A 24,992-nucleotide genomic window follows, 5' to 3' on the forward strand; every position below is an offset into this window, starting at 1 on the left:
TTCGACAAATGTCAAGATACCGTTACATATATCAAATAAGGGGAATAAATTTATATAAAAATAATATTTTTTTTATTCATTTTGATATGTTCTTATTTTACCAATTTAAAACTTAACAAACGAAAAATCGTATCAACTTAAATTATGTTGTGTTTTTATAGTTTACATCAGATATCCAACAAATTATAATATAAGTTACATTATTAAATAATCATTAAAATAATATATTATTATTTTTATATTATAAACTGTTTCCCAAAAGTCGATAGTACCCCCAAAATATTTTGGTCTATTTTTATCATAATGTTTTGAGAAAACTACGTAATCTATTTATATTTCAATATCAACTTTTTTCAAAAATTAAAACCATTAATTGTTGAAAATCTTAATTAAAAACACGTAAAAATAAGATACAATTAATGTAATAATACCTTTTTTTCGAGCAACTTTTTTAAAGAAGATGGCCAATGAATTTACCTTTTTCTTGGATAACAAGAGAAAATATTTTTTCCATCGATTTCATTAAATTGTTAATTGCATCTATTGGTATTAATTCCCATTCTTTCTTCAGCACTCTAAACAAACTCTTTGTGTTTTTTAAATATTTTTTTCTTTTTTCTAATTCTATTTTCAAGTATCGACCAAACGTTTTCAATTGGTGATAAATCCTGACTTGAAGGAGGCCACCCAGTCAATCTCACTTTATTGTTCTCTAAAAAAACAATGTCGTTTTACCTATGTGTGGCTTAACACCATCTTGTTGGAAATAGACTATTTGTTTGTTGCGTTCTCGTCTAATATCATCAAACACTTTATTACTTTCAAGCATGTGTTGATAACCAATTGCATTAAGTCTGTTGTCACATAGTAACAACTGTGATTTGTAATTATTTCCGATTGCTCCCCAAACCATCAATGAATCGTTGTGTTTTGGAAGTGTTAAAAACATTGATTTAAACATCTTATTGTTCTTTTTAATAAGTAAAGTTTGATTTCCAATATTAAATGAATTTATTCTGTTATATCTCATTTTCCTGCTTTTGTGATACCAACAGTTTCCATTATCTGAAAACAATCCAAATCTCGACTCATCACTTATAATAGCCTCTTTCTATTTTTATAATTTTTCTTTAGTACCGCCTTTTTGCAAAAATTTAATCTTTTATTAATGTTAACTTTTGTTAAAAATGGAGATTTCTTTAGTTTGCCATATTTAAACCCGTTTATTTTTCCGTATCTTTGAATTGTTGATTTTGATACATTTATACATTTAGCCAAATCACAACACGTTGATTCTGGATTAATAGAATTTTTTTTGATCAAAGTTATTATTTTTGTTGTGTCATAATTGAAGGTCTGCCTATAGTTTTTGAAATTAACTCTTCATTGTTTTCAATTTTCTTTTTGTTATAAGAAACTCTGTTTGGTGATACATGAAGTGTTTTGGTAATAAAAGAAAATGATTTCCCTTCTCTTAATAAATTAACAATGAGCTTATATGTTTTATTGATAACAGACATGTAATCTTTTTAAAGATTATAAGTTTAAATATTGCAATTAATTAATATTAATTTGTTTTCAATGTGATTTTTGTTGAAATTAAAAAAATAAGTTTTACAAAATTCAATATTGTTTATTTATGTAAATGTTTTTTATCCTATTAAAATAGTTTGTTTTTGACAATTTTTTAATTGAATTGTTTCAAATCTAAAATAACATGAATTGGGTTTTAATGAAATACAATTATGATATTTTTTATATTTGAAACAACTCAAGATTATTTCTTTTGTAAATTTGAGCAACTTTTGTTTGAAAAAAGGTGTATTTTTATTTTTTATGTGTAAATTTAAGCCACTTTTTCCTCAAATTTTTGTTAGATCCAAAAAGAGGATAAAAGTATAGTAAGATAAAACCCGACATATTACCAAAAAATAAAATAAATACACTATCAATTTTTGAATTCTAGTTTATTATTTTAAACAAACAAAAATGATTAAAATTCTTTGTTTAGAATTTTAGAATAAGAAAGCCATAACGAATATAGCCATTATCGCAAAAACTGTATTAGCTCCATTGCATTTTCCTCCCTCCAACTTGTATTCAGCCATACATGCAGTGCATATATCTACCTTTTCACAAGTTGCGCAACCTTCAACGGCGCATTTAATGCATTTTTTGGCAATTTTATCTGTCATATATCCTTCTGGACATTTCTCAACACATTTCGAAGTGTCAGCCACAAGATAGAAATTGGTATTGCATTGAGTGCACTTGTCGTCTTTGTCACAAACATCGCAATTCTCAGTGGCACACTTTTCACACTTTTTAATTGGAGTTTCAACTGGTTTACCAATGGTACATTTATCAACACACGAAATTTTGTTGGTAGAAATGTATTTGGTTCCACAATTGGTGCATTGTTCAGCGTTTCCAACCATGCCACAAACTTCACACCCATTAATAGTGCATTCTTCGCAAGTCATTGAATTTTTATTTACTTTACCAGTTTTGCAAGTTTTATCACAAGTTCCATCAAGATTGATGTAATCAGTTGATGTAGTGCATTTGGTACATTTTGCTTTTGTATTTTCAGCAACTTCCATACATGCAGCACATCCACTTCCACATGCATTTTCTGATGTATCACACTTTCCATTTGATGTGATTTTTCCAGTTGCACAATCAACACATTTGTTACCATTAATGTATTTGAAGTTGGTTTTTGTATTACATTTAGTACATTTGACATTATTGGTATCGGTTGTGTCTTCAACACATGTTGCACAGTTATAATCAGCAAAACAGGCAGTACACACCCCTTTAGAAGAAAGATATCCAACAAAACCCGTGACACATTGTGAACAACCATCTTTAGTACATTTTGCACAATTGGCCGCACATTTCATACACACATTACCATTTTTATAATAACCATCACTACAACTAGTACAAATGTTAGCATCACTGCAAGTTGAACAGCCAGTTGCACATGTTTTGCATTTACCTCCTTCAAGATAATATCCAACTGTGCATGAAACACAAGTTGTTTTATCTTCTTTACACTTCGAACATCCTGTTGCAGAAGCATCACACGCAACCTCTTTTTTGCATGTTGTTTTGTCCATATAATATCCAGTCGTACATGCAGTACAAATGTTAGTATCAGTGCAAGTTGAACAGCCAGTTGCACATTTTATGCATGCTTTTGTGTCTAAATGATAACCATTTATGCATTCATTACAAATTGTAGCATCACTACACTTCGAACAGCCAGTTGCACATTTTTTGCAAGAACTAATGTCCAAATAATATCCATCATTACAATTAGTACAAGATGTGGCATCACGACACATTTGACAACCAACTGCACATTCTGTGCATTTACTTCCGTCAAGATAATACCCATCATTGCATGCGGTACAGACAGTGGCAGAAGTACAAACTGAACAGCCTTTTGAACATTTTGTGCAAAATCCATTTTGTTCGAGAAGATAACCATCTGTGCAAGCTGTGCATTTAGTCGTGTCAGTACAGATATAACAGCCATCTGAACATGCTGTGCATTCCCCATTGTTAACATAATAACCTCCATTACACCATTCACATTTTGTTGGATCATCCATCATACATAAATGGCAATTTTTAACAGGTGGTTTACATTCAATTGAAAAAGCAGTAAATACTGTAAATGATAAGAAGATTAAAGTTCTCATTGAATGATAATCAAGTTGATAAAAACGTTTTTATACCCAAAGTTGTTCTTTTTATTTGTTTGTTTTAAAACAAGTTGTCTATTAGATTTTTCGACACGTTTGGTTTGGCTACCTCTCGTTTCAATTTATTATTCGCTTCATATCATAGTGATAATAGTGATAAAAACATTGTAACCAAAAACAGGTGCAAGTTTTAATTGTCATACAAATTGAGTTTAAAATTACAAATATAACTTTTGAAATATCAAAATAATTTTATGGTAGTAATATAAAAAATTATATATAATATTCACATACAGTGATATTATTTTAAACAATATAATTAATAAAAAAACTGCACAAAACAAAATATTTTAAACTTGTTTCTTTTTTGAGTCTCATTCAACTCTTCCACCATTTGAAATCACAGTAAAAACTCCCAATAGCGGGAGAGTGTGGTAAATCTGTTTTATCAAGAGCGGGCATTTTTGGCCAATCAAACCTTAGATATCGCTTGATAGAGAACTATATTTTAGTTTTAGTCTAAAATGCCCTCTCTTGAGATGTATCACTTTTGGGAGGTTTTACTGTATTTAACATAATATACACATAATTGTTTTAAATGACAACATAAACATCGTTTAAAACATTGTCTGTGACATACAAAGTTTGTATTTATAATCCTTTAATACTTAATTTTTTGCCAATGGTAGTTAAGTTTATCTATTTTTGTATTTTTTGTTTTCAAAATTTAGTTTTGGAATTATTATTAAAAGAAAAAAATAAAAAATCTTTAAAAACACATGCTAATTCATTTGATATGACAAGTTTTCCAAAAGAAGTTCAAACTAAAGAAGTTAATGCATTGAGTATTTGATTAAAACGGATTTGTTTTTAAAATTGATATTCTACTAATTGTTGAAATACACCAACAAACAAGTTGAATGCTTTGTGTAGTTTTAAAATAAAAGTATATATAAGTGAATGCTTGTACCAAAAAATATATAATAACACAAAAGCGAATAATTTGTGTTGAAAAATAATAAATGGTCAAAAAATACTATTTGTTTAATGAATTGTTTTTCTTGTGTTATAAATTTCTAATTTTTAATAACTAATTAAAATAAAAATATAAAAACCTAACAATTCCTAAAAAAATAAGTACAAAAGAAATATCTTAATATATATAAATGTATCTATTTACATACATTAATATTGGTGTTATACTATGTTGTTTGTTTTTGTTTTAATTAAGTGATTAAAATTTGACTTTAAAAAATGAATGTTTTTTTGTAAAACAATTTAAAAAATACTTCAATAAAAACATTTTAAAATATAAAATTATATTTGTTATTATTTTAAACAAATAACAAAACAAATTAAGACATAATAACAGCACACCAATTTGATCAATGATAAATTTAATGGTTACAAAATCGAACACGAAAACATTGTAAAAATTTAAAAACAAACTCTAATGTACAGATTAAAAAATTAAATAAAAAATATTAAGGATTATTTGTTTTTAAAATAATAGTTTGGGTTTTTTATTTTTTTAATTATATATTTTTTTAATAATTTATATAAATTATTATTATAATTTATTTAAAATTAATATGAATCAAGAATTAATTCTTATTAAATTGTTTGATTCTTAACAAGAATCAAACAATTAATTCTTGTCACCTTAACTTGTTTCATAAAAGCGTCATTTTTTTCAGTTACGATTTTGCGAAAAAAAAGATAAAAATTAAAAAATATTTTAAATTACTAATTATCATTAGTCTTGCGATATAAATGTAATTTAATTTTTTGTACAACAGTTCACTTTAACTTTCAATGCACTTGTTTATTTTTTTTATGTATTTTTTTCCAAACAAAATTACATGCTTTTGAATAATCGTTTTTAGTAAATGTTTATATATTTTTATGATTTTTTTTAAATATGACTATAATGGCTAAATTGAACTGAAGTAACAACAACAAACTGGCCAATTATTGACTGATCAAACTTTTTTATTATTCAGAACAGTTAAAATGTATTTTAATTTGTGTATACTGACTTTTACTCGCATAATATTTATATTTTGAAATTATGTTAATTGTTTTGCCAATTACTAATTTTTACTTTTTAATTTTTGAATATCTTAGCTGTTTAATACTATATTTATTATATAAGTTAATTATATTACATTGTTTTGTAATTCCTTTTTCGGACACACGTTTTTATATTTTGTTTTTAGACTATGTTAAGTCGAGATTTTTTAAAATTAGTTGTTACACGTAATTTATTTCTAAAATTAAATATATAATTTTCCAAAAAATAAACCTTTTCTATAATATAAACAATTTGTTTTTCAATTGGGAATTTAATAATTGATTTTGTCGAAGTTTATCCAGTTATCTAATTTATACGAACACATTTATCTTCAAAATAAATGAAACGATAGAACTTTTTAAGTCAAAAATTGTTTGAAAATCGATGCAATTTTTTGGTAAGTCACTCCAACAATAATTATATATAAACTAACACATCATAATATCAGGAAAACTTAATATGTTAACTATTTATTTTTGCATCAAATTTGTTTATTTTTTAATGTTCAATTAATTAAGAATCATTTTATCATGTGTAATTAATCGAAACGCTACGTTTAAATTCAACAAAATTTGGTAATGATCAACATATTTACTTAATATCAACAATTAATCGAATTACTTTATTTATTTAACATGATTTACGTCAATTATATCCAAATGTATTTTAATATAAATAGTAAAATACAATTTACTCTATATTTTAATCATAATGAAATGTAAAATGATAGTTTTTATTTTTTTAGTGTTAAAATGATTTTCTTTGTTTCTAAAAATAGTAAAAATAATGAAGATTTTATGGATAAGGAAAAATAACAGGGAGATAAAATAAATTTCAAAATAATAAAAAGGTCATACACTTTTTGTTTCTGTTTAACATTATTTTATTTTTATCATTATAAAACTTAAGTCTTATAATTAACATGATTTCAGAATCTCGACAAAAAGAGAAGTTGCGTTGTATAAAAGAAAGGATATTACTTTGTTCACTTTGAATTTTAAAGATTTTTTAAAGAAAAGAAAAAAAATAAAAATATGCCCAAATGAAAAAAATAAAATTATTTAAAAAATTATTAAAAAGAAAATATAAAATGAAAAGAAGAGAAGAGAAAGATTCTGAATTTATAATAAAATGTATTGTTTGTAGTTGTTATTATTTATAATAAAATTAAAAAAATACATATATAAATCAAAAAAATAAATAATAAACAATAATAAGCACTCCTGTAAAGCATGGTCAATGTGAAAATAAATAAGTTAAATGCAGTTGTTACTTGCATAACACATAAAAAAATGAAGGTACCAGTTTTTTGATCTGTTAAATATGTAAAAATCCGAGTTAATTTGTAAAAATTAAAGTTTATAAGATGTCACAATATGACAGTTGTTATAAAAAACGTCATCAAAACCATATTATTCATTTTAAAAAGATGTTTTTAACCATATTTTTATTTGTTATAAACTTAAATAATATTATTAATGGTTGATAAAAAAATAAAATGTAATTTTGAATTCCTTTTGAACTTGTGGCACTTGACTTAATTATACGGGTCAGCACAACTTACATTGAAATTATTCAGAAATATGTAACATATTTTCATGAATATGAATATAACATAACATAACATGAATTTTTCAATCATTTTGAAATGCCTTCGTTTTTATCAATGGTTGGGTTGCTTCTTCTTTCAAGAAATCGAACAGGGACTACGCAACCCCGTTCGCTCAAAAACTCTTGAATTCTGAAGGCATACTCTCTATAGTCGAATAATCTGACATCATAAGTACCCTCTTTTTCTTTTCCAATTGGCTTTTTAACATAACCACATATGTGAAAGGTCGATGTTTTGTTATTGTTTACACGGGCAATTTTGAAAGATTGGATTATTTCAACTACTCTTTTTGTGACCATACAAACAGACAACATATTCAACTAAGCAGAATCGATAACACCATCACCATCTTTAAATTCTCAATTTTTCATATTTCTTTTTTGGAGCCTTCTTGATTTCATTTGCAACATCATCTTATTGAAACAAAATATCAATGAGGTACCTTATACCAACAAGCCAAGACACGTTTGAAGTACCCATTACTCTCTGTTAGTTAATAATGATAAAAGAAATGTAACAACAGTAACAAGACTTATACCAGCTTTGAATAACGAGATCATTTCAATAAATTCTTACGTCTAGTTCTAATTTAAGACATCTTTCAAGCCACAACGTGTATATATCTTCCGTGATGAAGGCTATGCTTTGGTATGCAATTTTAACATCATCTCTGTCTATGTATATGTTGATTTCATTTTTCAATGTCAAGTTTGATAGTATTATCATATGTTTCAATGTGGTGTTGTTGGCAAATATGCCTGCAATCAGTGTTATGCGTTTTTGAGAGCGATCAACAGAGTAAGAGTTAATGTAGTCGTAGTTGTCATCAACATAAATGGTGCACTTCTTCGAGTCTACAAATAGACGATAACCACTTTCATCGATGTTGATAAGAAAAAGTTTAACTCCATTCAAATGGACAACTCTTTCACCAGAATATTGTTTGTCATTGTTCAACAAATCAGCTGCTCTCGTTTCATAGCTTTTTAACTCGTCTTTACTCAGCTCGGCTCTCTCCTTATCCATTGGTTTTGCAATCTTCTTAATTAAACCTTTTTTCCCAAAACTGTTTGTGATAGTTTATTTTGATACTTTTTATAACAACTCTTTCCACAACATCTCCAAGTTCTATGTCAGTGTTTAATTTGATAATGTTTAGTTTTTCTTGAATTATTTTTAACAACAATAGTGTTGTTGTTTGATTAATTTCTCGTTTTATTCCAGACTTCCCTTCAACATCGTCATACAAGTTCTTGAGGTGGGCCGTCGAGGGTGTAGAAGGTGAGACGCTCTACTCTTTGGCCTTTAGTTTCAATTGAAACCTATTCAAGCCGTTTTTCACTTCTCAATAATTACATTTGTTGTTGGAGTGTTTGGCATTCCATGATTTCTGTTGCATGCGTTCCACGAACATTCAATAAATCCCAATTGTTTTTTTGAAGGAAAATAAATAAATATGGTTTTTATTATAAATTAATTTTTCAGATAAGTCATATTTATTTAATGATTCAAATTATTTTTAATTGACAATTCTTTGTTTGAAAAGTGTATATTTGCCGAATTATTCAGCAAATTGTTATTATATAAATATAGTATTATAGAAATTAAAGAAAATTTGTAAAAATCATTAAATTATAAAATATTTTTTAAGTTCAAGACAAATTTCAAAGCCACTTTTCACTATCAACTTCAAAACAATAACACCACTATTTAATGATGATTGTATCGAAGTATTTTAAAAGAATAATAGATTTCATTAAGATAATTAAAGTATGCAAAAACTTCAAAGCAATACCAAAAACGTATACTTTAAACTTTATATGTTTACACTCTCATTTTATTTTTTTTCTTAATGTCGAGACATATCACATTTATAAAAAACGGCAAAGTAGTGCCGGTGTACTTCAAGTATGTTTATTTATATCAATGTCATACTCTTTTTACCTCTCAAACAAATCTACTAAAAATGAATTTACACACGTTTTTTACACACAAGAGGATTATAAAAAATATCAAAGCTTTGAAGGAGCAACACATTTTCGTGGTCAAATCTTTTCTGGCCTTTTTATGATGACTATCCGCTTGTCGCATGTTATTTACATAGAATTGTCTAACTTGGTAATATTGGTTTTAACAACAATGGTAAACTTTCGTAAATAACACTAGACAGACGCCTTCGAACGATGCCAAGTAGTTGTTTTTAAATTGCATTTCTTTACAAAAAATGATCTTAGTGGTGTGAAAATAGTAAGTAAAGACTTTTCCAAAAATTCCAAAAAGTTGTCGGGAATAACATTTGGTAAAGAGTTGTCTGCTGTTGGACACAACGCGTTTTATGATGTTTGTGACATACAAAGTGTTGTAACTTTTGGTGTGACTAAATTGGATTCGTTGATCAACATATCTTCCTCACACATTTTTATAGGGTTCGCTCACAAATTACTTGTAACACAAAATGATACGACTCAACTGGATAAGTTGCAAATATCAAAAGTCTTTGCAATGTTAATCGAGGAAATTGGAAATATGGGTTTCAACAATTTCTATATAATATAAGAATTGGACATCTCAAAAAGTATCACAAAAATTGGGGTTTCCGCATTTTCTAATCCAAACCTCAAACGACTTGATTTGACTAATGTAGTCCAAATTGGCGAACAACCCAACATGAAAAGTGTTATTGTAATTACAATTCTTGCAACTATGTATTTTAAAAGTTTCCCATTTTTAAATTCATTAAAAAGAATTACTGTGTTAAACGGCAAAGTACTTTAATAGTATATGGCATGTTATATGAAAACCAAAGTAAAACAAGACCGGTGTTCAAGTATGCATTATTGTTACACAAAACCGATTAAGATAATTACAATGGAACCTCCCTATTTGTAAACTGATAACAAAAAATATTTTTTTTGTGTTAACATCAAATACATCGAATTTTTACAAAATGTTGAAATGATTGATTGGGGTAATTAATATCACTGTGACAAATTCGAAACCTGTCATTTTGTCACAAACTTCGGGGTATATTAGTGTACATCAATGTAACCAATTAGAAGAAATTGTCTGTAAAAGTGTTGGTAAGAAATTAAAGTTCTTTTCTTGTGATAAGTTAGGTAAAGTAACACTGTCAGCCATACCAGAGTACAACGCGAACGTTCAGTTAGTCGTCAAATGCCCAATTTTGAGTGAAATGGTCATCGTAAATGTTCCACATAATAGTATTTACAAAGGAAGAATAAAATAAATAATTTTTGTAAATTAGTGAAACAAAACATCAGCTTTGAAGATGTTGTATATGATGGATACCACATTTACAATACAGGCCGTGAAGATGTATATTATACAAATGAAGATTAAAATCAAAATAGCGATAAATTAGATGATAAAAAAGAAAATAAATAATGTGTTGACTACAGTTATTGTACCAGAAGGTGTCACAACTATACCAACAATGTCCATACCAGCTTCATTTAACAATATAAAGTTGGTTCTCTTTTTAACGATCAAGAATAATAAAGCAATACCATTGACTGTGTTAATTTGAAAAAAGTTGTTGGGTTAACTCAAAATGTCGTTATTGAAAAAAACGCATTCATAAACTGTGATAAAAATGTTGTTGGGCTTTACAACTTCGTTGATTAAATCAAAGCTATTAGTCATTTTTTGCAGTGAGATAATTAAAAAGTACAACTATACTTTTATTTAGATTTAATAATTATAAAATTTATTATAATTATTTTTTGAAATTTTAGCAACTATCCAACAACCAAATAATACTCTTTTTAACATTTTTTTAAAGTTTCTACCAAAATTTTAAATTAATTTTAAATAAATAGTGGCATACGTTTCAAAAAACTTTGTTTTTGAAAATAAAAAAATAATGGTAATCAATTAACTTTCAAACAATTTTGGGCTTCAAAAAGGTGTGTTATATAACATACTTTATTCTTGTGATATGAAAACGTTTTTATTATAACAACATTGTTAATGAATCAACTGTATAATATATGTGAAGTAGTTATTTAAGTTGGGTATTTAGTTTATTAATAATAATTTTTAATATTTTTATTTAAAATGTTTAAATACTTTTAAATTCTAGTATTTTTAAAAATAAAAAATAACATTTTAGCAAAACATGTGTGTTAAATCTATTTAAATGACAACTAACCAATAATTTGAGTGTTACATTTTTTAAAAAGTGTTTGAATATTTGCAACTTTCGTTGGAATAGAAACTAAATTTCGATAAATGACAATTGAGTATATTGTTTTCACTTTTCATACTTTATTGAATTGTTTCAAATTTAATGTTTCAACAATATAGACTTAAAAATATGTACAGATGTGAGAATAAAGTTTTAAATAAATACTAGAATTTCGACTTATCAATCAAATACAATTTAAATAATAATTAACAAGTTTTCTTGTTTATTTTTAAAACAATATTTAAATATACCTTTTGATTTAGAGTTTTTATAATATATATAAAAATTATAAATCATTAGTCGAAACCATGTTTCTGGTCGTAAGCTTAGTACCACATTTGTATCAGTTTAAATTGTATTTAATTGTTTTTAAACTCACTTTTTCAACTAAAATGAAATCTTGTTTTAACTTGATTATAAAAAAATATTTCCCAATTTAAATTAAAAAAACATTATTTAAACATGTTTCAACTATTAAGTGTATATGTTGGTTCTTTGTTTAATTGTAATAGCTTCAGCTCGATATTATGTTTATACACTCACTAATGGTATAACTGAAGTAGATATAATTGGCCAATGTTATTATAATAAAGATAAAAGTTATTCAAAACTTGAAGAAGATGAAGATAAAATTAAAAAATTTACTTCTACAAAATGTGCCGATTGGAAAGACGAAGGAAGTGAATCATTACCTGATGGCGCCAAAATCCAAAACGAATTGCCCGACTATTATTATGTTCTTTATAAATATTATGATCGCATTGATTGCAAATTGGGTGAGAGTGAATCTCATCCAAATATATTGTTATTTAATCAATGCACAAAATATTCAGATTGGTCTTCCGAACTTGCAGAAATAACAGATAAAAAGCTTAAAATATCGTTTTATAAATCGGAAAACTGCACCGGGGATAATGTTATTAAACCTAAAATTATTGAACTAAATAAATGCATAGATTTTAATGGCGAACATCGCATTGTTTCGAAAAGTGTAAATGAAATTATTCCCGATGGTGCTTATGAATTATTTGCATTTCTTGGTTTTTTTATGATGTTTTTGTTTTAGGTGTTTAAACAATTTGTTTTTGTTGTTGTGATTATAATTGTTTGTATATTATTGTCAATGTCTATATCATTTGTTTACAATCATTTAACTTTTTACTCAAAGTTTATTGCACTTAATTTAAATTCAGCAAATAAAAAATACACATATAAAAAATTATGTAAATATCAGTTAAATTAAAATAAAACAAATGTTAAATAATTGTTAAAATTGTTAAAATATCAACATCTTTTCTTGTAATTTTAGTGTTATCAAATTGGTATTTTCATCAATAATATTTTACATAATTATTAACTTAGTAATTTTATTTATTAATTTTTACAATTGTTATTAATTTACATTTATATATAATTGCATACCTTTGACAATTATAACATTTATAAAAAATTAAACGGATTTTATATGTGTTGATTTTAAATAAATAATAATCAACCTTCATGTTGTAATAATTAAAAATATACATTGATATAATACCTTTCGAAAATAACAAAAAATGATAATCATTTAAATTATTGAGGTCCATTGATTAATTTTGCTATATTTCTTTTTGTCCCTTTGATTGTCTCGATTTTGGTGTTTGCTGTTATACTTTCAAAACTCGACTTTTGGTGTTTTAAAAGCTTTGCAGAGTTTATAAATAACTTTTTTACTTCTACACAATCAAATTCGATGTTTTCTGCGTTACCCATTGTAATTTCTTCAAAACAACCGTACCTAAATTTAATGTTTTTTATATCCCCAAATTTAGCAGTAATTTTGTCTTTTCTTTTAATATTTTGACTTACTATAACTTCATCAAAAGTTTCTAACGACAAGTTGAAATTACACGGATCACCAATATGGATGTTATGATAATAATATTTGACTCCTTTTGCTTTAAATTGGCATACGTGTTTTCTAAGACGCTCCACATTAATAGTAACGTCTTGTGTGTCTTGATACACATCAAAGATAGTGTGTTTCTTAAAGTCGACAATATACACACTCAAAGGTTTGTCTTCTCGCACAAATTTAACACAATTCAACGAGTTAAAACACTCAAATTCAGTCAAGTTTTCATCATTAACAAGCAAAGGACTTCCTTTGTAATTCAAAACGTAAATTCTTGTCAGTTTCAATTTGTCAATTTTCAGGTTTCCAGTCACTTCTTCTATTTTCAATTTCTCCAATTTGATTGGAAGAGCCAATTCTGTGACATTCACATTTTTTAAAGAGACCACCCGAATATTTTCTGAATTTAAAATATTCAAATTGACATCTACGGCATATTTATATGGATCGTCTTGATACCCATTGCCATCCCAAAACAGTTGTTTAGGTGGTCGAAACACAACAATTCCACTACAAAAAGAGTCTTTAACTGCATTTTCAATAATTTCCTCGTGACCATTCATATTGGACATTACTTTCACAAGTCGTTCAAAATCATTGAATTGTGATTTAAGTGTGCAGAAATCTGGAATGTACTTCATTCCCATCGTTTCTTTGGCAAGAAATTGCACATGGAAATTAACGTTGTCGTTATGTGTAATCTTTTTAATAATATCAAGTGGGTTGGTTTTTGTTTTAGTAACGTTAATATCATTAAAATGATTATCACAAAATTCACATCTTTTTTACTTGAAAAATCAAATGAGAGCAAATGTTTCAATTTCTTAATTGTAATCATCACAGTCACTTTTTGAAGGGATTTGGTGTTAAAAAAGTCTTTCAATTGGGCACTTCCTTTGTCATCTTTTATTCGATTAAAATACGATTTAAACTTTACATAAAACGACTGCGAAAGATCTAAAATGCGTTTTTTAAATTTTTATACAACTCACCATTTTTAGCAACAATTAAAACTTCATTAGTAAATAATCGAATTTTTCTGACTTTTGGAGGAAACCATTTTGTTTTTAAAGTGTTCTCCATTTTCAATGATTGCTTGTTCTGTGCTTACACAAGCGAGTTATTAACTTCAATAAGAGGGATGTCATCACTCGAAAATTTTTTTGGACAACTGGAAAAAGAATTAAAATATAAAGTCTGCAGATTTAAAAAGATATAAATGATATCTTCAATAGCAACAGTTTGACTTAAATTGTATGTGTTGATATACATTGTCTGCACTGCTTCATGACAAGATTTGTTGATCAACATAAAGTTTGTTACATCTTCTAATGTGTTAAGATATAATATAATGTTTTTCATAAAAATCTGTTGTAGACATGTCATGTTTTTCAATATTTTTAATTAATTTGATTTCATTTAACTTTTTGTAAAAAAAGAGGTTTATAAGCAAAAATGAATATTTAATATAAATGATACAAACTTTTATAATAAATATTATAATCAAAATTTTACAAGTTGTAAGCTATTATTCAAATATTTGAAAATATTAAAAAATAAGACTTAACATTTTAATAATCCCCTTTTAATTGACCTGTTATTACTAAGATTTATAGTCATTTTGATGTTTTTAGGATTTTGTTATGTTAAACAGAATAAACTATTAAATAACTAAAAGTATATTAATAAACTATAAATTTCCTGATTTTAGACCACTTGAATTATGTTCAGTGTTATTTAAAATTTTAACAAAAAAATATAAAACTTAGTAAAAATTATAAAACAATTTTAGAATTGTTTTTACAAAAAAAATCGGTTAAAGTAACTTTAAAAATAATTGGACAACATTGGAGAGCCGATATAATAATTGATAAAGTATTGTTAAAACACTCTAAATATCTTAATGTTAAATATATATTTTGTATAAAAAAATATCAAAATTTTTTACTTACCATACGCATTGTAAGTCGATAAATCTGTGTTCATTTCTTATAGATTTGATGTATTTGTCATCATTGTTGGGATCGTTTCGATCATATGATTATTTTTCTTCTTCATTCTTTTCTTCTTTAACTTCGTCATCACTGTCATCAATTATTTGGCAAGGGCTATTTGCTACGTTATTATTTCTACTATGATTACCACAAGGAATTCCATTCAACAATGTGAGTTGTTTTAATTCGCTCAAATTATCTGCCTTTGAACTCCCTGAAAGTTGGAGCTCCACAAGAGAGGTTGGAAATTTGACACTGACACTCCCACCATTCAAAGTGAATTTCGTCAAACACGTCAAAGCTCTCAAATCGGCGTCACAGAATTGACGCACACTGACGTTTCCTTCAGTGATTGCATACAACTGATTAACCTTTCCTCCGTTCTCATAAAACACGCCATGTAAGTCTCTAGCTTTGATATATGGAGGAACCATTAAATAAACACCAATTGTTGTAGTTGCATTGAAACTGTAGTATTTGTTAGTGTTGCCAATTTTATTTCTTAAAAGTTCAAAATTGTCATAATGGTTAAAACTATAAACGCAAAATTTGATGGGTATAGTAACATGCTTGACATTTTGGATTTTTCTAATTGACTCCTCGTTTGTAAATATAATTCCACATCGTAATTCAACAAATCTGAGATTGGGATAGTCGTCAATGTACTCAGCGACTTTTTCAAACTCTTTTGTATTATGTAAATAAACTCTAATTACATTGGTCATCGGAGAACTTGGTTTTTCATCATAAATATTATATACTGTGTCAGATATACTTTTTACGGAGCTCTTTAATATTTTTGAATAATGACTTTCATTAATAATATGAAGTTGTTTGAACATTGCCAATGTTTCGTCAGATGTTTTATTGACAGTATAAGGGTCTATTTGTAAAACTTCTAATTTTGGAAGGTATTTTAACATCTTTTTAATAATAGTTTCTGAACAATTATTGGAATTTCTGGACCATGGATTGGTAGTTAATAATTCAACTGATTTGCCACATTTGTGAGATATATAAATGAAATGCTCAATATCAGTTTGAGTCAAATAAGAGAATATACTTTTCAAAGAAGCAAGCGGAAAACAATCACTGGCTGGGACATCGAATGTAATTTATTAATTGTTGTGTCATTTAAATATAAATTTATTTTTTCATATTGTTAATATATAAATTCATTGAATTTTATAATGAATAAAACTGATTAAATTATTATCTGTGTAATTTTATTTTGTGTAGTGAAATAATGTATAATTAATATAAAAGCGTATTTGTTAAATTATTTTTAAAAACTTAATATTATTCTTATTTATATATTTCATATACGTCAAAAAGTGTATTTATAAATAATAATATAATATAATTTTATTTAAAAAATGTATAACATTGTATTTCATTTTAATTGTTTTTTAAATACTTAACACTTTAAATATCATCTAATTCAAGTTATCTGAAAAACGGGAAATCTAAAGTTTATTAAATTAATTTCCATTGTTTAGAGTTTATATTATGTGCATAAACAATACACGAGCCAAAAAGTAAATTTTTCAAATTTGGATTAATATCCCTGTAAAAATGGGCCAAAACAAAAATAAGGGCGTTATTTAAATGTTAATAATAATTATTACACAATTTTAACACTATTTATTACTTTTAATAACATAAAGTTTACACATAATTTATACAGTTTATATGCCATATGATACATTACAAAATCAAAAATAATTATCATTATTAAGTTTATTCGTATTAAAAAAATATACCAAAAAACAAAAATGCATTTTTAACAAATAACCATACAAAAACTGAACTCAACAGCCATACGTTTATTATTTTTGGACATTTTTAATATATTAAAATCAACCATATATTCGGTTTTAGAAATGATTGTTTAAATTCTTTACAATTTTTAATAAATTTTAAAGTTGAAAATGGTGTTTTTTAGTTACAAAAAGTTGTGATTTGTCTGTAACATAAATATAAAATATGCAATTTTTAATTTAATTAAATTTAAGTCCGTACGCCAACTCATCGATTTTACAATTTTTAATGTCTTCAAATAAAACATTTTCTTTAGCAACAGAATGATAGAAACAAAATTCTTTGATTCTTCTGACACTTTTTGGTACTTTAATATAATCAAAGTCTTTGTAATTTCTAAAACAGTTTTCATCCAGTTGAACTACATCATTTGGCACTTCCCCGATTCTATTTTTATGCTCTTCTGTAATTTTCAAATGTTTTTTAATGTCACTTCCCATAAAAACTACGTTCTTGCATCCAACACAATTTTTCTTTAATATTTGATGAGTGTCATAAGAAACTGGCATATCATTTTCAACAAGCACCACATTGTTGACAATAAACTGACTCAAAAAATTACAATTCTCAAAAGCAGTTGGTGAAATGTTATTAAGTTTTTTCGCGAATATCACTTTTTGAAGTTTTGAGCATTCTTTGAAAGCATAATTATCAATGAAAGTGACTGATAATGGTATTTGTATATCTTCCAAACTTTCACACTTTCCAAAGCAACTCTCTCCAATTCTTTCGACACGTTTTCCAATTGAAATTTTGGTGAGTGACAGACATTTAAAGAATGAATAATTTTCAATTGATGTGACATTATTTGGGATGTCAATTTCTTTGAGGTAATAACATCCTTGAAAAGTCTTATTCAATTTAATTCTGTTTTTACTTGTTTTTAAAACATCAAATGAAGTCAGTGACTGGCACCACCCAAATACGGCTTCATACTCAAAAAGAGTATCTGGGAATGTTGCACTTATTAGTTGGGAACAATTTCGAAAAGCGCTATCTTTCACATGTGCCACACTTTTTGGTATAAAAACGTGAGTCAGTGCACAACATTGAAATGCACATTTCCCAATATGGACAAGACTCTCTGGAAAATTAATTGTATCGAGAGAAACACACCACTCAAAAGCATTATCTTCAATTGATGTTAAAGTTGTTGGCAATATGACCTCTTTTAAATTTTGGTAGTGTTGAAAACACCGACACGAAATTGTATTTACATTTTCTGGTATTTCTAAAATAGAAAGCGCTGTTGTGTCATCTGATTTGTCGAGTGTCAAATGGACGTTTTGAAGGTATTTATAAATAAAAAGTTGGTCATATTTGATAAATATGTTGTCACAAACTATTTTCAACTTTTTTAAATGGCGCATTTCATCGATACTTACAAAACCCGAAAATATCTTTTTGCCACACAAATCCACACTTTTAAGTGCAGTACATTTATAAAAAATGTTTCTACCTATTTTTGTGAGTGTTGTTGGAATTGTTACAGCTATAACACTTGGATCAAACAAATTGTTACCGACTTCACGGACACGCCCCAAATCTATTTTATCGTAGCATTTGCCATGGAAAAAGTTTTTGTGAATTTTAGTGACATTTGATGGTATTGTAATACTTTTAACAACATCATCTTTGATAATACGACGTTTAATTTCAACTAAATATTTACACTTTGCAATTGTCTCAAATTTTTGAAGTTCATCATTTCCATCAAAAAGAAAAAGTACACTCGAATAAGTATACCCAAATTTATCTAAAATTGGCGTTTCATCAAGACTTGGTGTGAAAGTAACTTTCATATCCACATTGGGTATTTTGAGTTTTGTTAGAGACGTGCACCCTTCAAAACATCCAAATTCAATTTTAACATCATCACTTAAAACTATTTCTTCAAGGAAATTGTAGTTTTTAAAACAGTAATCACAAATTGATGTAATTTTTTCAAGACCATATATGTGACGAATAGAGGTCATATATTGAGTACGTTGTATATCGTGATAATTTAGGTGTTGTGTGTTGAACGGAATAACAAAAACCTATTTGTTACTTATTATTTCATTTTAATATAACGATTATAATTAAAACACATCCAATGTTAATAAAATGTTACTAATTATATAATAATAATCAAAAAAAAAACATTTTATTGTTTATAAGATAAACATGTACATGTAAAATATTATATGTAAAATAATTTATTATGATCATATTAATTATCAGAGCGTGTGATATGTTTATATTTAAAATACCATGTTTTATAATTAAATAAATATTAATTTGTACGTTAGTAAATAAAATAATATTTAACAAACTTCTTTAGTTGTATTTGTGTCCAAATTTTCTTTAAATTGGTTATTGTACAATTCAGAATTATTATCCATTGTATACTCATAATTATCATAAAACTTTTTTACGATCTTACTACATTCTTTTGACACTTGATTTATCACTTTTTTATTTAAAGTTGGCACAACAAGTTTAGTTAAAGACGTGCAATTATTAAAAGCGTTGTCTGCTATATAGCACTTTTGATTAAAAACGAGGTCTTTGATCTTTTTACAATTATTAAAAGCAAGTGAATCAACATAACACACACTTTCTGGTATATTAACATATTCAAGTTGAATGCATCCATTAAACACAGAAGTTTTGATAAATTTTAATTTTTTTGGGAGTTCAACTTTTGACAAGTTTGTGCATAATTGAAACACATAATCTTCAATAATTTTTACGTTGTTTGATATTTTAACATCTACAAGTTTTACACATTTCTCGAAAGCTGAATTTTCAATAACATAAATCGATGATGGAATTATAAGTCTTTCAAATCCACAATTATAAAAAGAATTATTTTTAATTCCAGTTATTGAAGGCGGAAAGTTGATATTTTTTAATTGAACACAATTTTCAAAGCAACCGTTTGGAATATCCTTAAGACTTTCAGAGAGCGTTACTCTTTCAAGTTTCATATGATCTTGAAAAGTATAAAACTGTAAACTTGTTACCGTGTTTGGTATTATAACTTCAGAAACACCAAACAAATAAAACAAATGTTTGCCATAAGATTTAATATTTGTGTTGTTCAAAAGTTTTTGAAGCTCAGTGTATGTTGTTATCTTTTTGTTATAAATATCAACTAAAGATACCGAAATGTTTTTAAATGTACAAGGACATTGAGTTGATATATCTATCGAATCGGTTAAAGAAACCGGTTTCCATAAAACAATATTATTAATATCATTCAAAACAACACCAAAATCGTATAAATGCTGTGTTTCCATATATGGAAACAATCTTTTGCTATCCACTTGTATCGGGTTGTATCGAAATCGGTCTAAAATGAAAGAAAATTTTTTGCACATTAAAATTGAGTTAATAAAATCCTTTTCAAAATAAAAATATTGGACGACTATTTGGAAATTAAATACATCAAGTTGTACAAACATTTGGATTATATAACAAGTTTTAAATATTTATATATATATATATATATATAGAATAAAATCCTCAATAATTAAATGATTTTTGATTTTAATGATTTAAATAATGTTTTATATTATATAGTTATTATATTAAAAATCGATAAATAGTATTAATACTTTTTCAATTATTTAAATTATTTATTGAGTAATATTTATTCTAAAAAGTTATTAATTAATTATTCAATTAATTGTTAATAATTTTTGGGTTTATTTTGTTTATTATTTTGGGAAACCGGTTTTTGTAAAAACAACCAATTGTTTTTCAAGTAAAAAAAATATTTTTTTATCGCTTGCTTGACTCGCACTTGAAAAAAAAACGCTAGGAATAAATGCACTTACATTCAGTTTGTGAGTATGTTAAAATATTTTTTTGTAGTTTAAAATGCATTTCTGACAAAATGAGGAATCCAACAATATATAAAATTAAAAAGTCGGTGTTTTTACTGTAAATTTTAATTAGACAAAAAACATATGATTAATTTTAAATAATAGTTTATTTTCAAAAATACATATTTTAAAACAATGTCCAAATATTTTTTTACCCAGAGGTTTCCAAAATCACAATCCCAATTACCCACGTCACCATTTCATAATCAAAATGTTCTTTTTCTCTTATAAATTCGTACGTTATAATACCACATTTTCGGCAATAATTATTTTGGAAACCTCTGTTTTTACCAATATTCAAATTAATAATTATTTCATTGTAGATTAATTTAATTGATATATAATTATTCTGTTTTTCCAAATTAATTATTGAAATGTATTTTAAACTATAAATATTTAATATTTTAAACTAAAAATATTTCAATTATCAAACAACTTTATTGTATTTTGATGTTATTCTCAGTATTTTTTATTATATATATATAATAAATATATATATATTACCTTAAAATGAATACAATTAATTAAGATTACATGTACAATAATAAAGATATGAGTGTTGTTAAATTAAAAGATAAAAAATCAATTATTGGTAAAATGTTTAATAATAAATATTGAAATTGAAATGCAATCTGCTTGTTTAGATAAATTATTAATTATGGGTGAAGAATTTCCATTTAAATTTGAACAAATAATTGATTCTAATACTATATATATTTATCATATTATTATTGAACCATATATTAATTATGTTAGTAAATCATTAAAAAGTAATGATGAAATAACACTCAATTGGTAAACTAAGGATGGTATAATACATTAGACTACATTATCTTTAAATAAGATTATTAATTAATCAATTTATTAATAATGTATTTAAAAAATTTAAAAAACAATTAATATTGATAGAAAATTGGTAAAGAAAATCTCAACTTATGTTTATATTTTTGACATAAATTAACATTGTATTAACAATTTTCAACATGATATACACATTTTTGGGTGCTGGCTTTCGTCTGCAATCGCATTTATAAATAGAAATAGAACAAGTGAAATGTCCCGATAAAATAAAGTTATATACTTTGACATAAATTGTTATTTCATCAACAAAACTACAGTGAATAAAACCAAACAAACGGGTAATTACAATTGTCACTTTTTTCTCATATGTATAAACACAATCTTTGTTTTTATTTATTTGGTTAGTAAAATTAATATAATCAAAGACAATTGTGGCAAACTTTACTTGTAATTATAAAAAGTATAAATTAATTATACGGAAATATAATTTAGTTTAATTGTAACATAGAGTCGACACCAGTATGTTTACTGCGGAAAAAAAAACTTTTTGTTCTTCCGTTAAAGAGTTGAAATATATTCGGAGTTTTTCAATGTTTTTGAAATCAGTCCAATTGTTGCATCGTTTGGCCATGTGCCCACTTAAACTACAAATTCTACATATTTTTTGTTTTTCAAGAGAAAATAACATCTTTGATAGAGCGTGCTTCTTGTAAACTCTTTGAGTTTTTTTTCTGGGTTTTCGACAAGAAAAACTTTTTTACTTGGTCTCATTTGTGAATTTTTGAGAGTCGGTGGATCGAGTGAAAATGGGCTTCCTTCAATCTGTTTTACCTTTTCTTTTTCCAATTTTTCTTTAAAATTTGAACTGTTTAATTTATAAACAGTTGAAATAATGTTTAATCATTGTGCTTTAAGTGAGGGGGTGTAGAGTATGGTATCAACAATTTCATCAAAAGCGACGACATAATCTTTGCGTGTCCATAGATTTAATTTCTCAGTTACAGTTCGTTTCACAAAGGAGTGTTCGGCAATCGACACTTGATCCACAAAAGCACCAACACCAAAGTCTGACAGTTCAAAGAGTGGTTCTCGAAGTCCAAGTACTTTGTCATACAAGCGTCTATAAAGCTGATGAACACAACGACAAACGTGTTTGAGTTTTACATAAGCATCACATGGACAATAGTATGTGGTGGAACCTTCAAGTGGCGCGAGCATTGGGACCATTGAATAATTATTAAGAAGATAGACTATCCACTCACGTTTAATTTTGTTTATATTCTGAAGACCGATAAGCTTGTTGACGTTTTGTAATTGAATTTCTGTATAGTATGAAATATAATTATTCACAAATTTGTTTGCCTTCTCAATAAATATTTGTGTCACTTCAATCAAGGTAACAACTTTCCCGGTTGTTTCACGTTTTATTATTCCAAAAAAACCTTCGACTATATTTGTGGTCAAGTTGTGTGTGATTCTTTCTGTGTATTGAGGAATCCAACTTAATTTTGTTTCTTCGAGTTGCTCAAGAAATCTAGTCTTTTCGTTTTCCAATATTTTAACAGAAGAGTGTTGTTGACTTGATTGACAATAGTCAATAAATTCATGAAAAAGATCAACATTATCAAGAACTCCGCCTTCTTTGTGTATTCAGAATCTTTACATTCTGATTAATAAGTTGCAATTAATTCCAAAAATTGTTCACCTGCAATTTCCCGATTTATTAGCTTTTTAAAAAACTTATAAATTGTTGAATTTTTGCCAAAAGCGGTTATAATGTTGCGTCTTATATATCTGTAACAAAATACAATTTTTGCACTTGTAAATATCAAACGAATTGCTGTTGTTTGAGCAGGACAACGATCAACAACAAACGTGTTTATATTGTTGTGATGGTCTTTTAGAAAAGATAGAAATTCTTCGTAATAAGACGTGAATCTATGCCTGATAAATCCAAAAGCTATAAGTTGGCACTTTCATTTGATGTCTTTGCATAAAGCTGCAACAATTGGTATTTGAAATTTGTTGGTTCAAAACGTGTCGTCTAAAAAGACGCAATCTTGACAGATGTCATTTTTAAGTAACTTGTTAAAGAAAAAGCATTCATCAAAAACATCATTTGGATTGTTAACAAAAAGTGTATCAAAGTTTGACAACTCAAAAACAAACTTCAATAGTTGATTGCATTGTTCATTTGTCATTGCACCCAACATTCGTTTTCTTTCTTTTTTAATAAATAATTTGGTGTACTTGTTTTTGAGTTTGTCTTCTGTGATTTTTTTGCGAAACATTTTGCTCTATATCATTTGCAATTATCTCTTTTGTAATTTCTGACATTCGATTTTCCAACATTTTCATTGGTTTTATCGTGAATGCGTGTGAATGTCCATCATGTAACTCAAATTTAATTATCTTTTCACTTGTACAATTATCAAACTTCACAATAATTTTAGAATCACACTTATATTGTTGTTTGGATACACAGTTATATTTAAACGTTTTTCTATCTTTACCCGTGTCTTTTGCATTATATAGTGAAAACAAAGTATTATCAATTTGAATTCTGTTTGCTTCAACTATTTTTGTCGTTGTATTGTATCTAGCAAGACTCGTAGTTATCATTTTAAGTTTGTTGATTAATTCAATTGGAGTTCAGACTTTTGTTAAATCAGTGTTGTTTTTGATAATTAGTTGTACGTTGAATTTATCTGTAGATTCAATATTCTGAGTATTTGAAAATTTTGGTATCATAATTCCATTCAGTTTATCTATAAGTCCATTTTTCCGATTAAAAATATCTTCAAACCCCCTTTCCATTTTGTTATTTTTAAGTTTTATTTTTTTAAAAAAAACTTTATTTTAAAAACAAAGATTGTGTTTATACATATGAGAAAAAAGTGACAATTGTAATTACCCGTTTGTTTGGTTTTATTCACTGTAGTTTTGTTGATGAAATAACAATTTATGTCAAAGTATATAACTTTATTTTATCGGGACATTT

General features: G+C 26.3%; 5 protein-coding genes across 5 annotated transcripts; all 5 read right to left on the reverse strand.

Moving 5' to 3' along the window:
- Positions 1-2,015: 2,015 nt before the first annotated feature.
- On the reverse strand, positions 2,016-3,713 carry EIN_138210 (hypothetical protein; the record flags this gene model as incomplete). The annotated part of the gene is made up of 1 exon (XM_004258527.1): positions 2,016-3,713. One exon carries the CDS (start codon positions 3,711-3,713, stop codon positions 2,016-2,018), a length of 1,698 nt encoding a protein of 565 aa, XP_004258575.1.
- Positions 3,714-13,181: 9,468 nt separating this feature from the next.
- On the reverse strand, positions 13,182-14,889 carry EIN_138220 (hypothetical protein; the record flags this gene model as incomplete). The annotated part of the gene is made up of 4 exons (XM_004258528.1): positions 13,182-14,204; positions 14,351-14,449; positions 14,509-14,598; positions 14,632-14,889. The coding sequence occupies 4 exons, from the start codon at positions 14,887-14,889 to the stop codon at positions 13,182-13,184; spliced, it is 1,470 nt and encodes a 489-aa protein (XP_004258576.1).
- Positions 14,890-15,544: 655 nt separating this feature from the next.
- EIN_138230 (hypothetical protein) lies at positions 15,545-15,931 on the reverse strand (the record flags this gene model as incomplete). Its single annotated transcript, XM_004258529.1, has 1 exon — positions 15,545-15,931. One exon carries the CDS (start codon positions 15,929-15,931, stop codon positions 15,545-15,547), a length of 387 nt encoding a protein of 128 aa, XP_004258577.1.
- A 1,566-nt stretch (positions 15,932-17,497) lies between these two features.
- Positions 17,498-19,294, reverse strand: EIN_138240 (hypothetical protein; the record flags this gene model as incomplete). Its single annotated transcript, XM_004258530.1, has 1 exon — positions 17,498-19,294. The coding sequence occupies one exon, from the start codon at positions 19,292-19,294 to the stop codon at positions 17,498-17,500; it is 1,797 nt and encodes a 598-aa protein (XP_004258578.1).
- A 330-nt stretch (positions 19,295-19,624) lies between these two features.
- On the reverse strand, positions 19,625-20,767 carry EIN_138250 (hypothetical protein; the record flags this gene model as incomplete). The annotated part of the gene is made up of 1 exon (XM_004258531.1): positions 19,625-20,767. One exon carries the CDS (start codon positions 20,765-20,767, stop codon positions 19,625-19,627), a length of 1,143 nt encoding a protein of 380 aa, XP_004258579.1.
- Positions 20,768-24,992: the final 4,225 nt, after the last annotated feature.

This window comes from Entamoeba invadens, assembly GCF_000330505.1.
Source record: "Entamoeba invadens IP1 unplaced genomic scaffold scaff_1105074725839, whole genome shotgun sequence".
In the NCBI taxonomy this organism is placed as follows: domain Eukaryota; phylum Evosea; order Mastigamoebida; family Endamoebidae; genus Entamoeba; species Entamoeba invadens.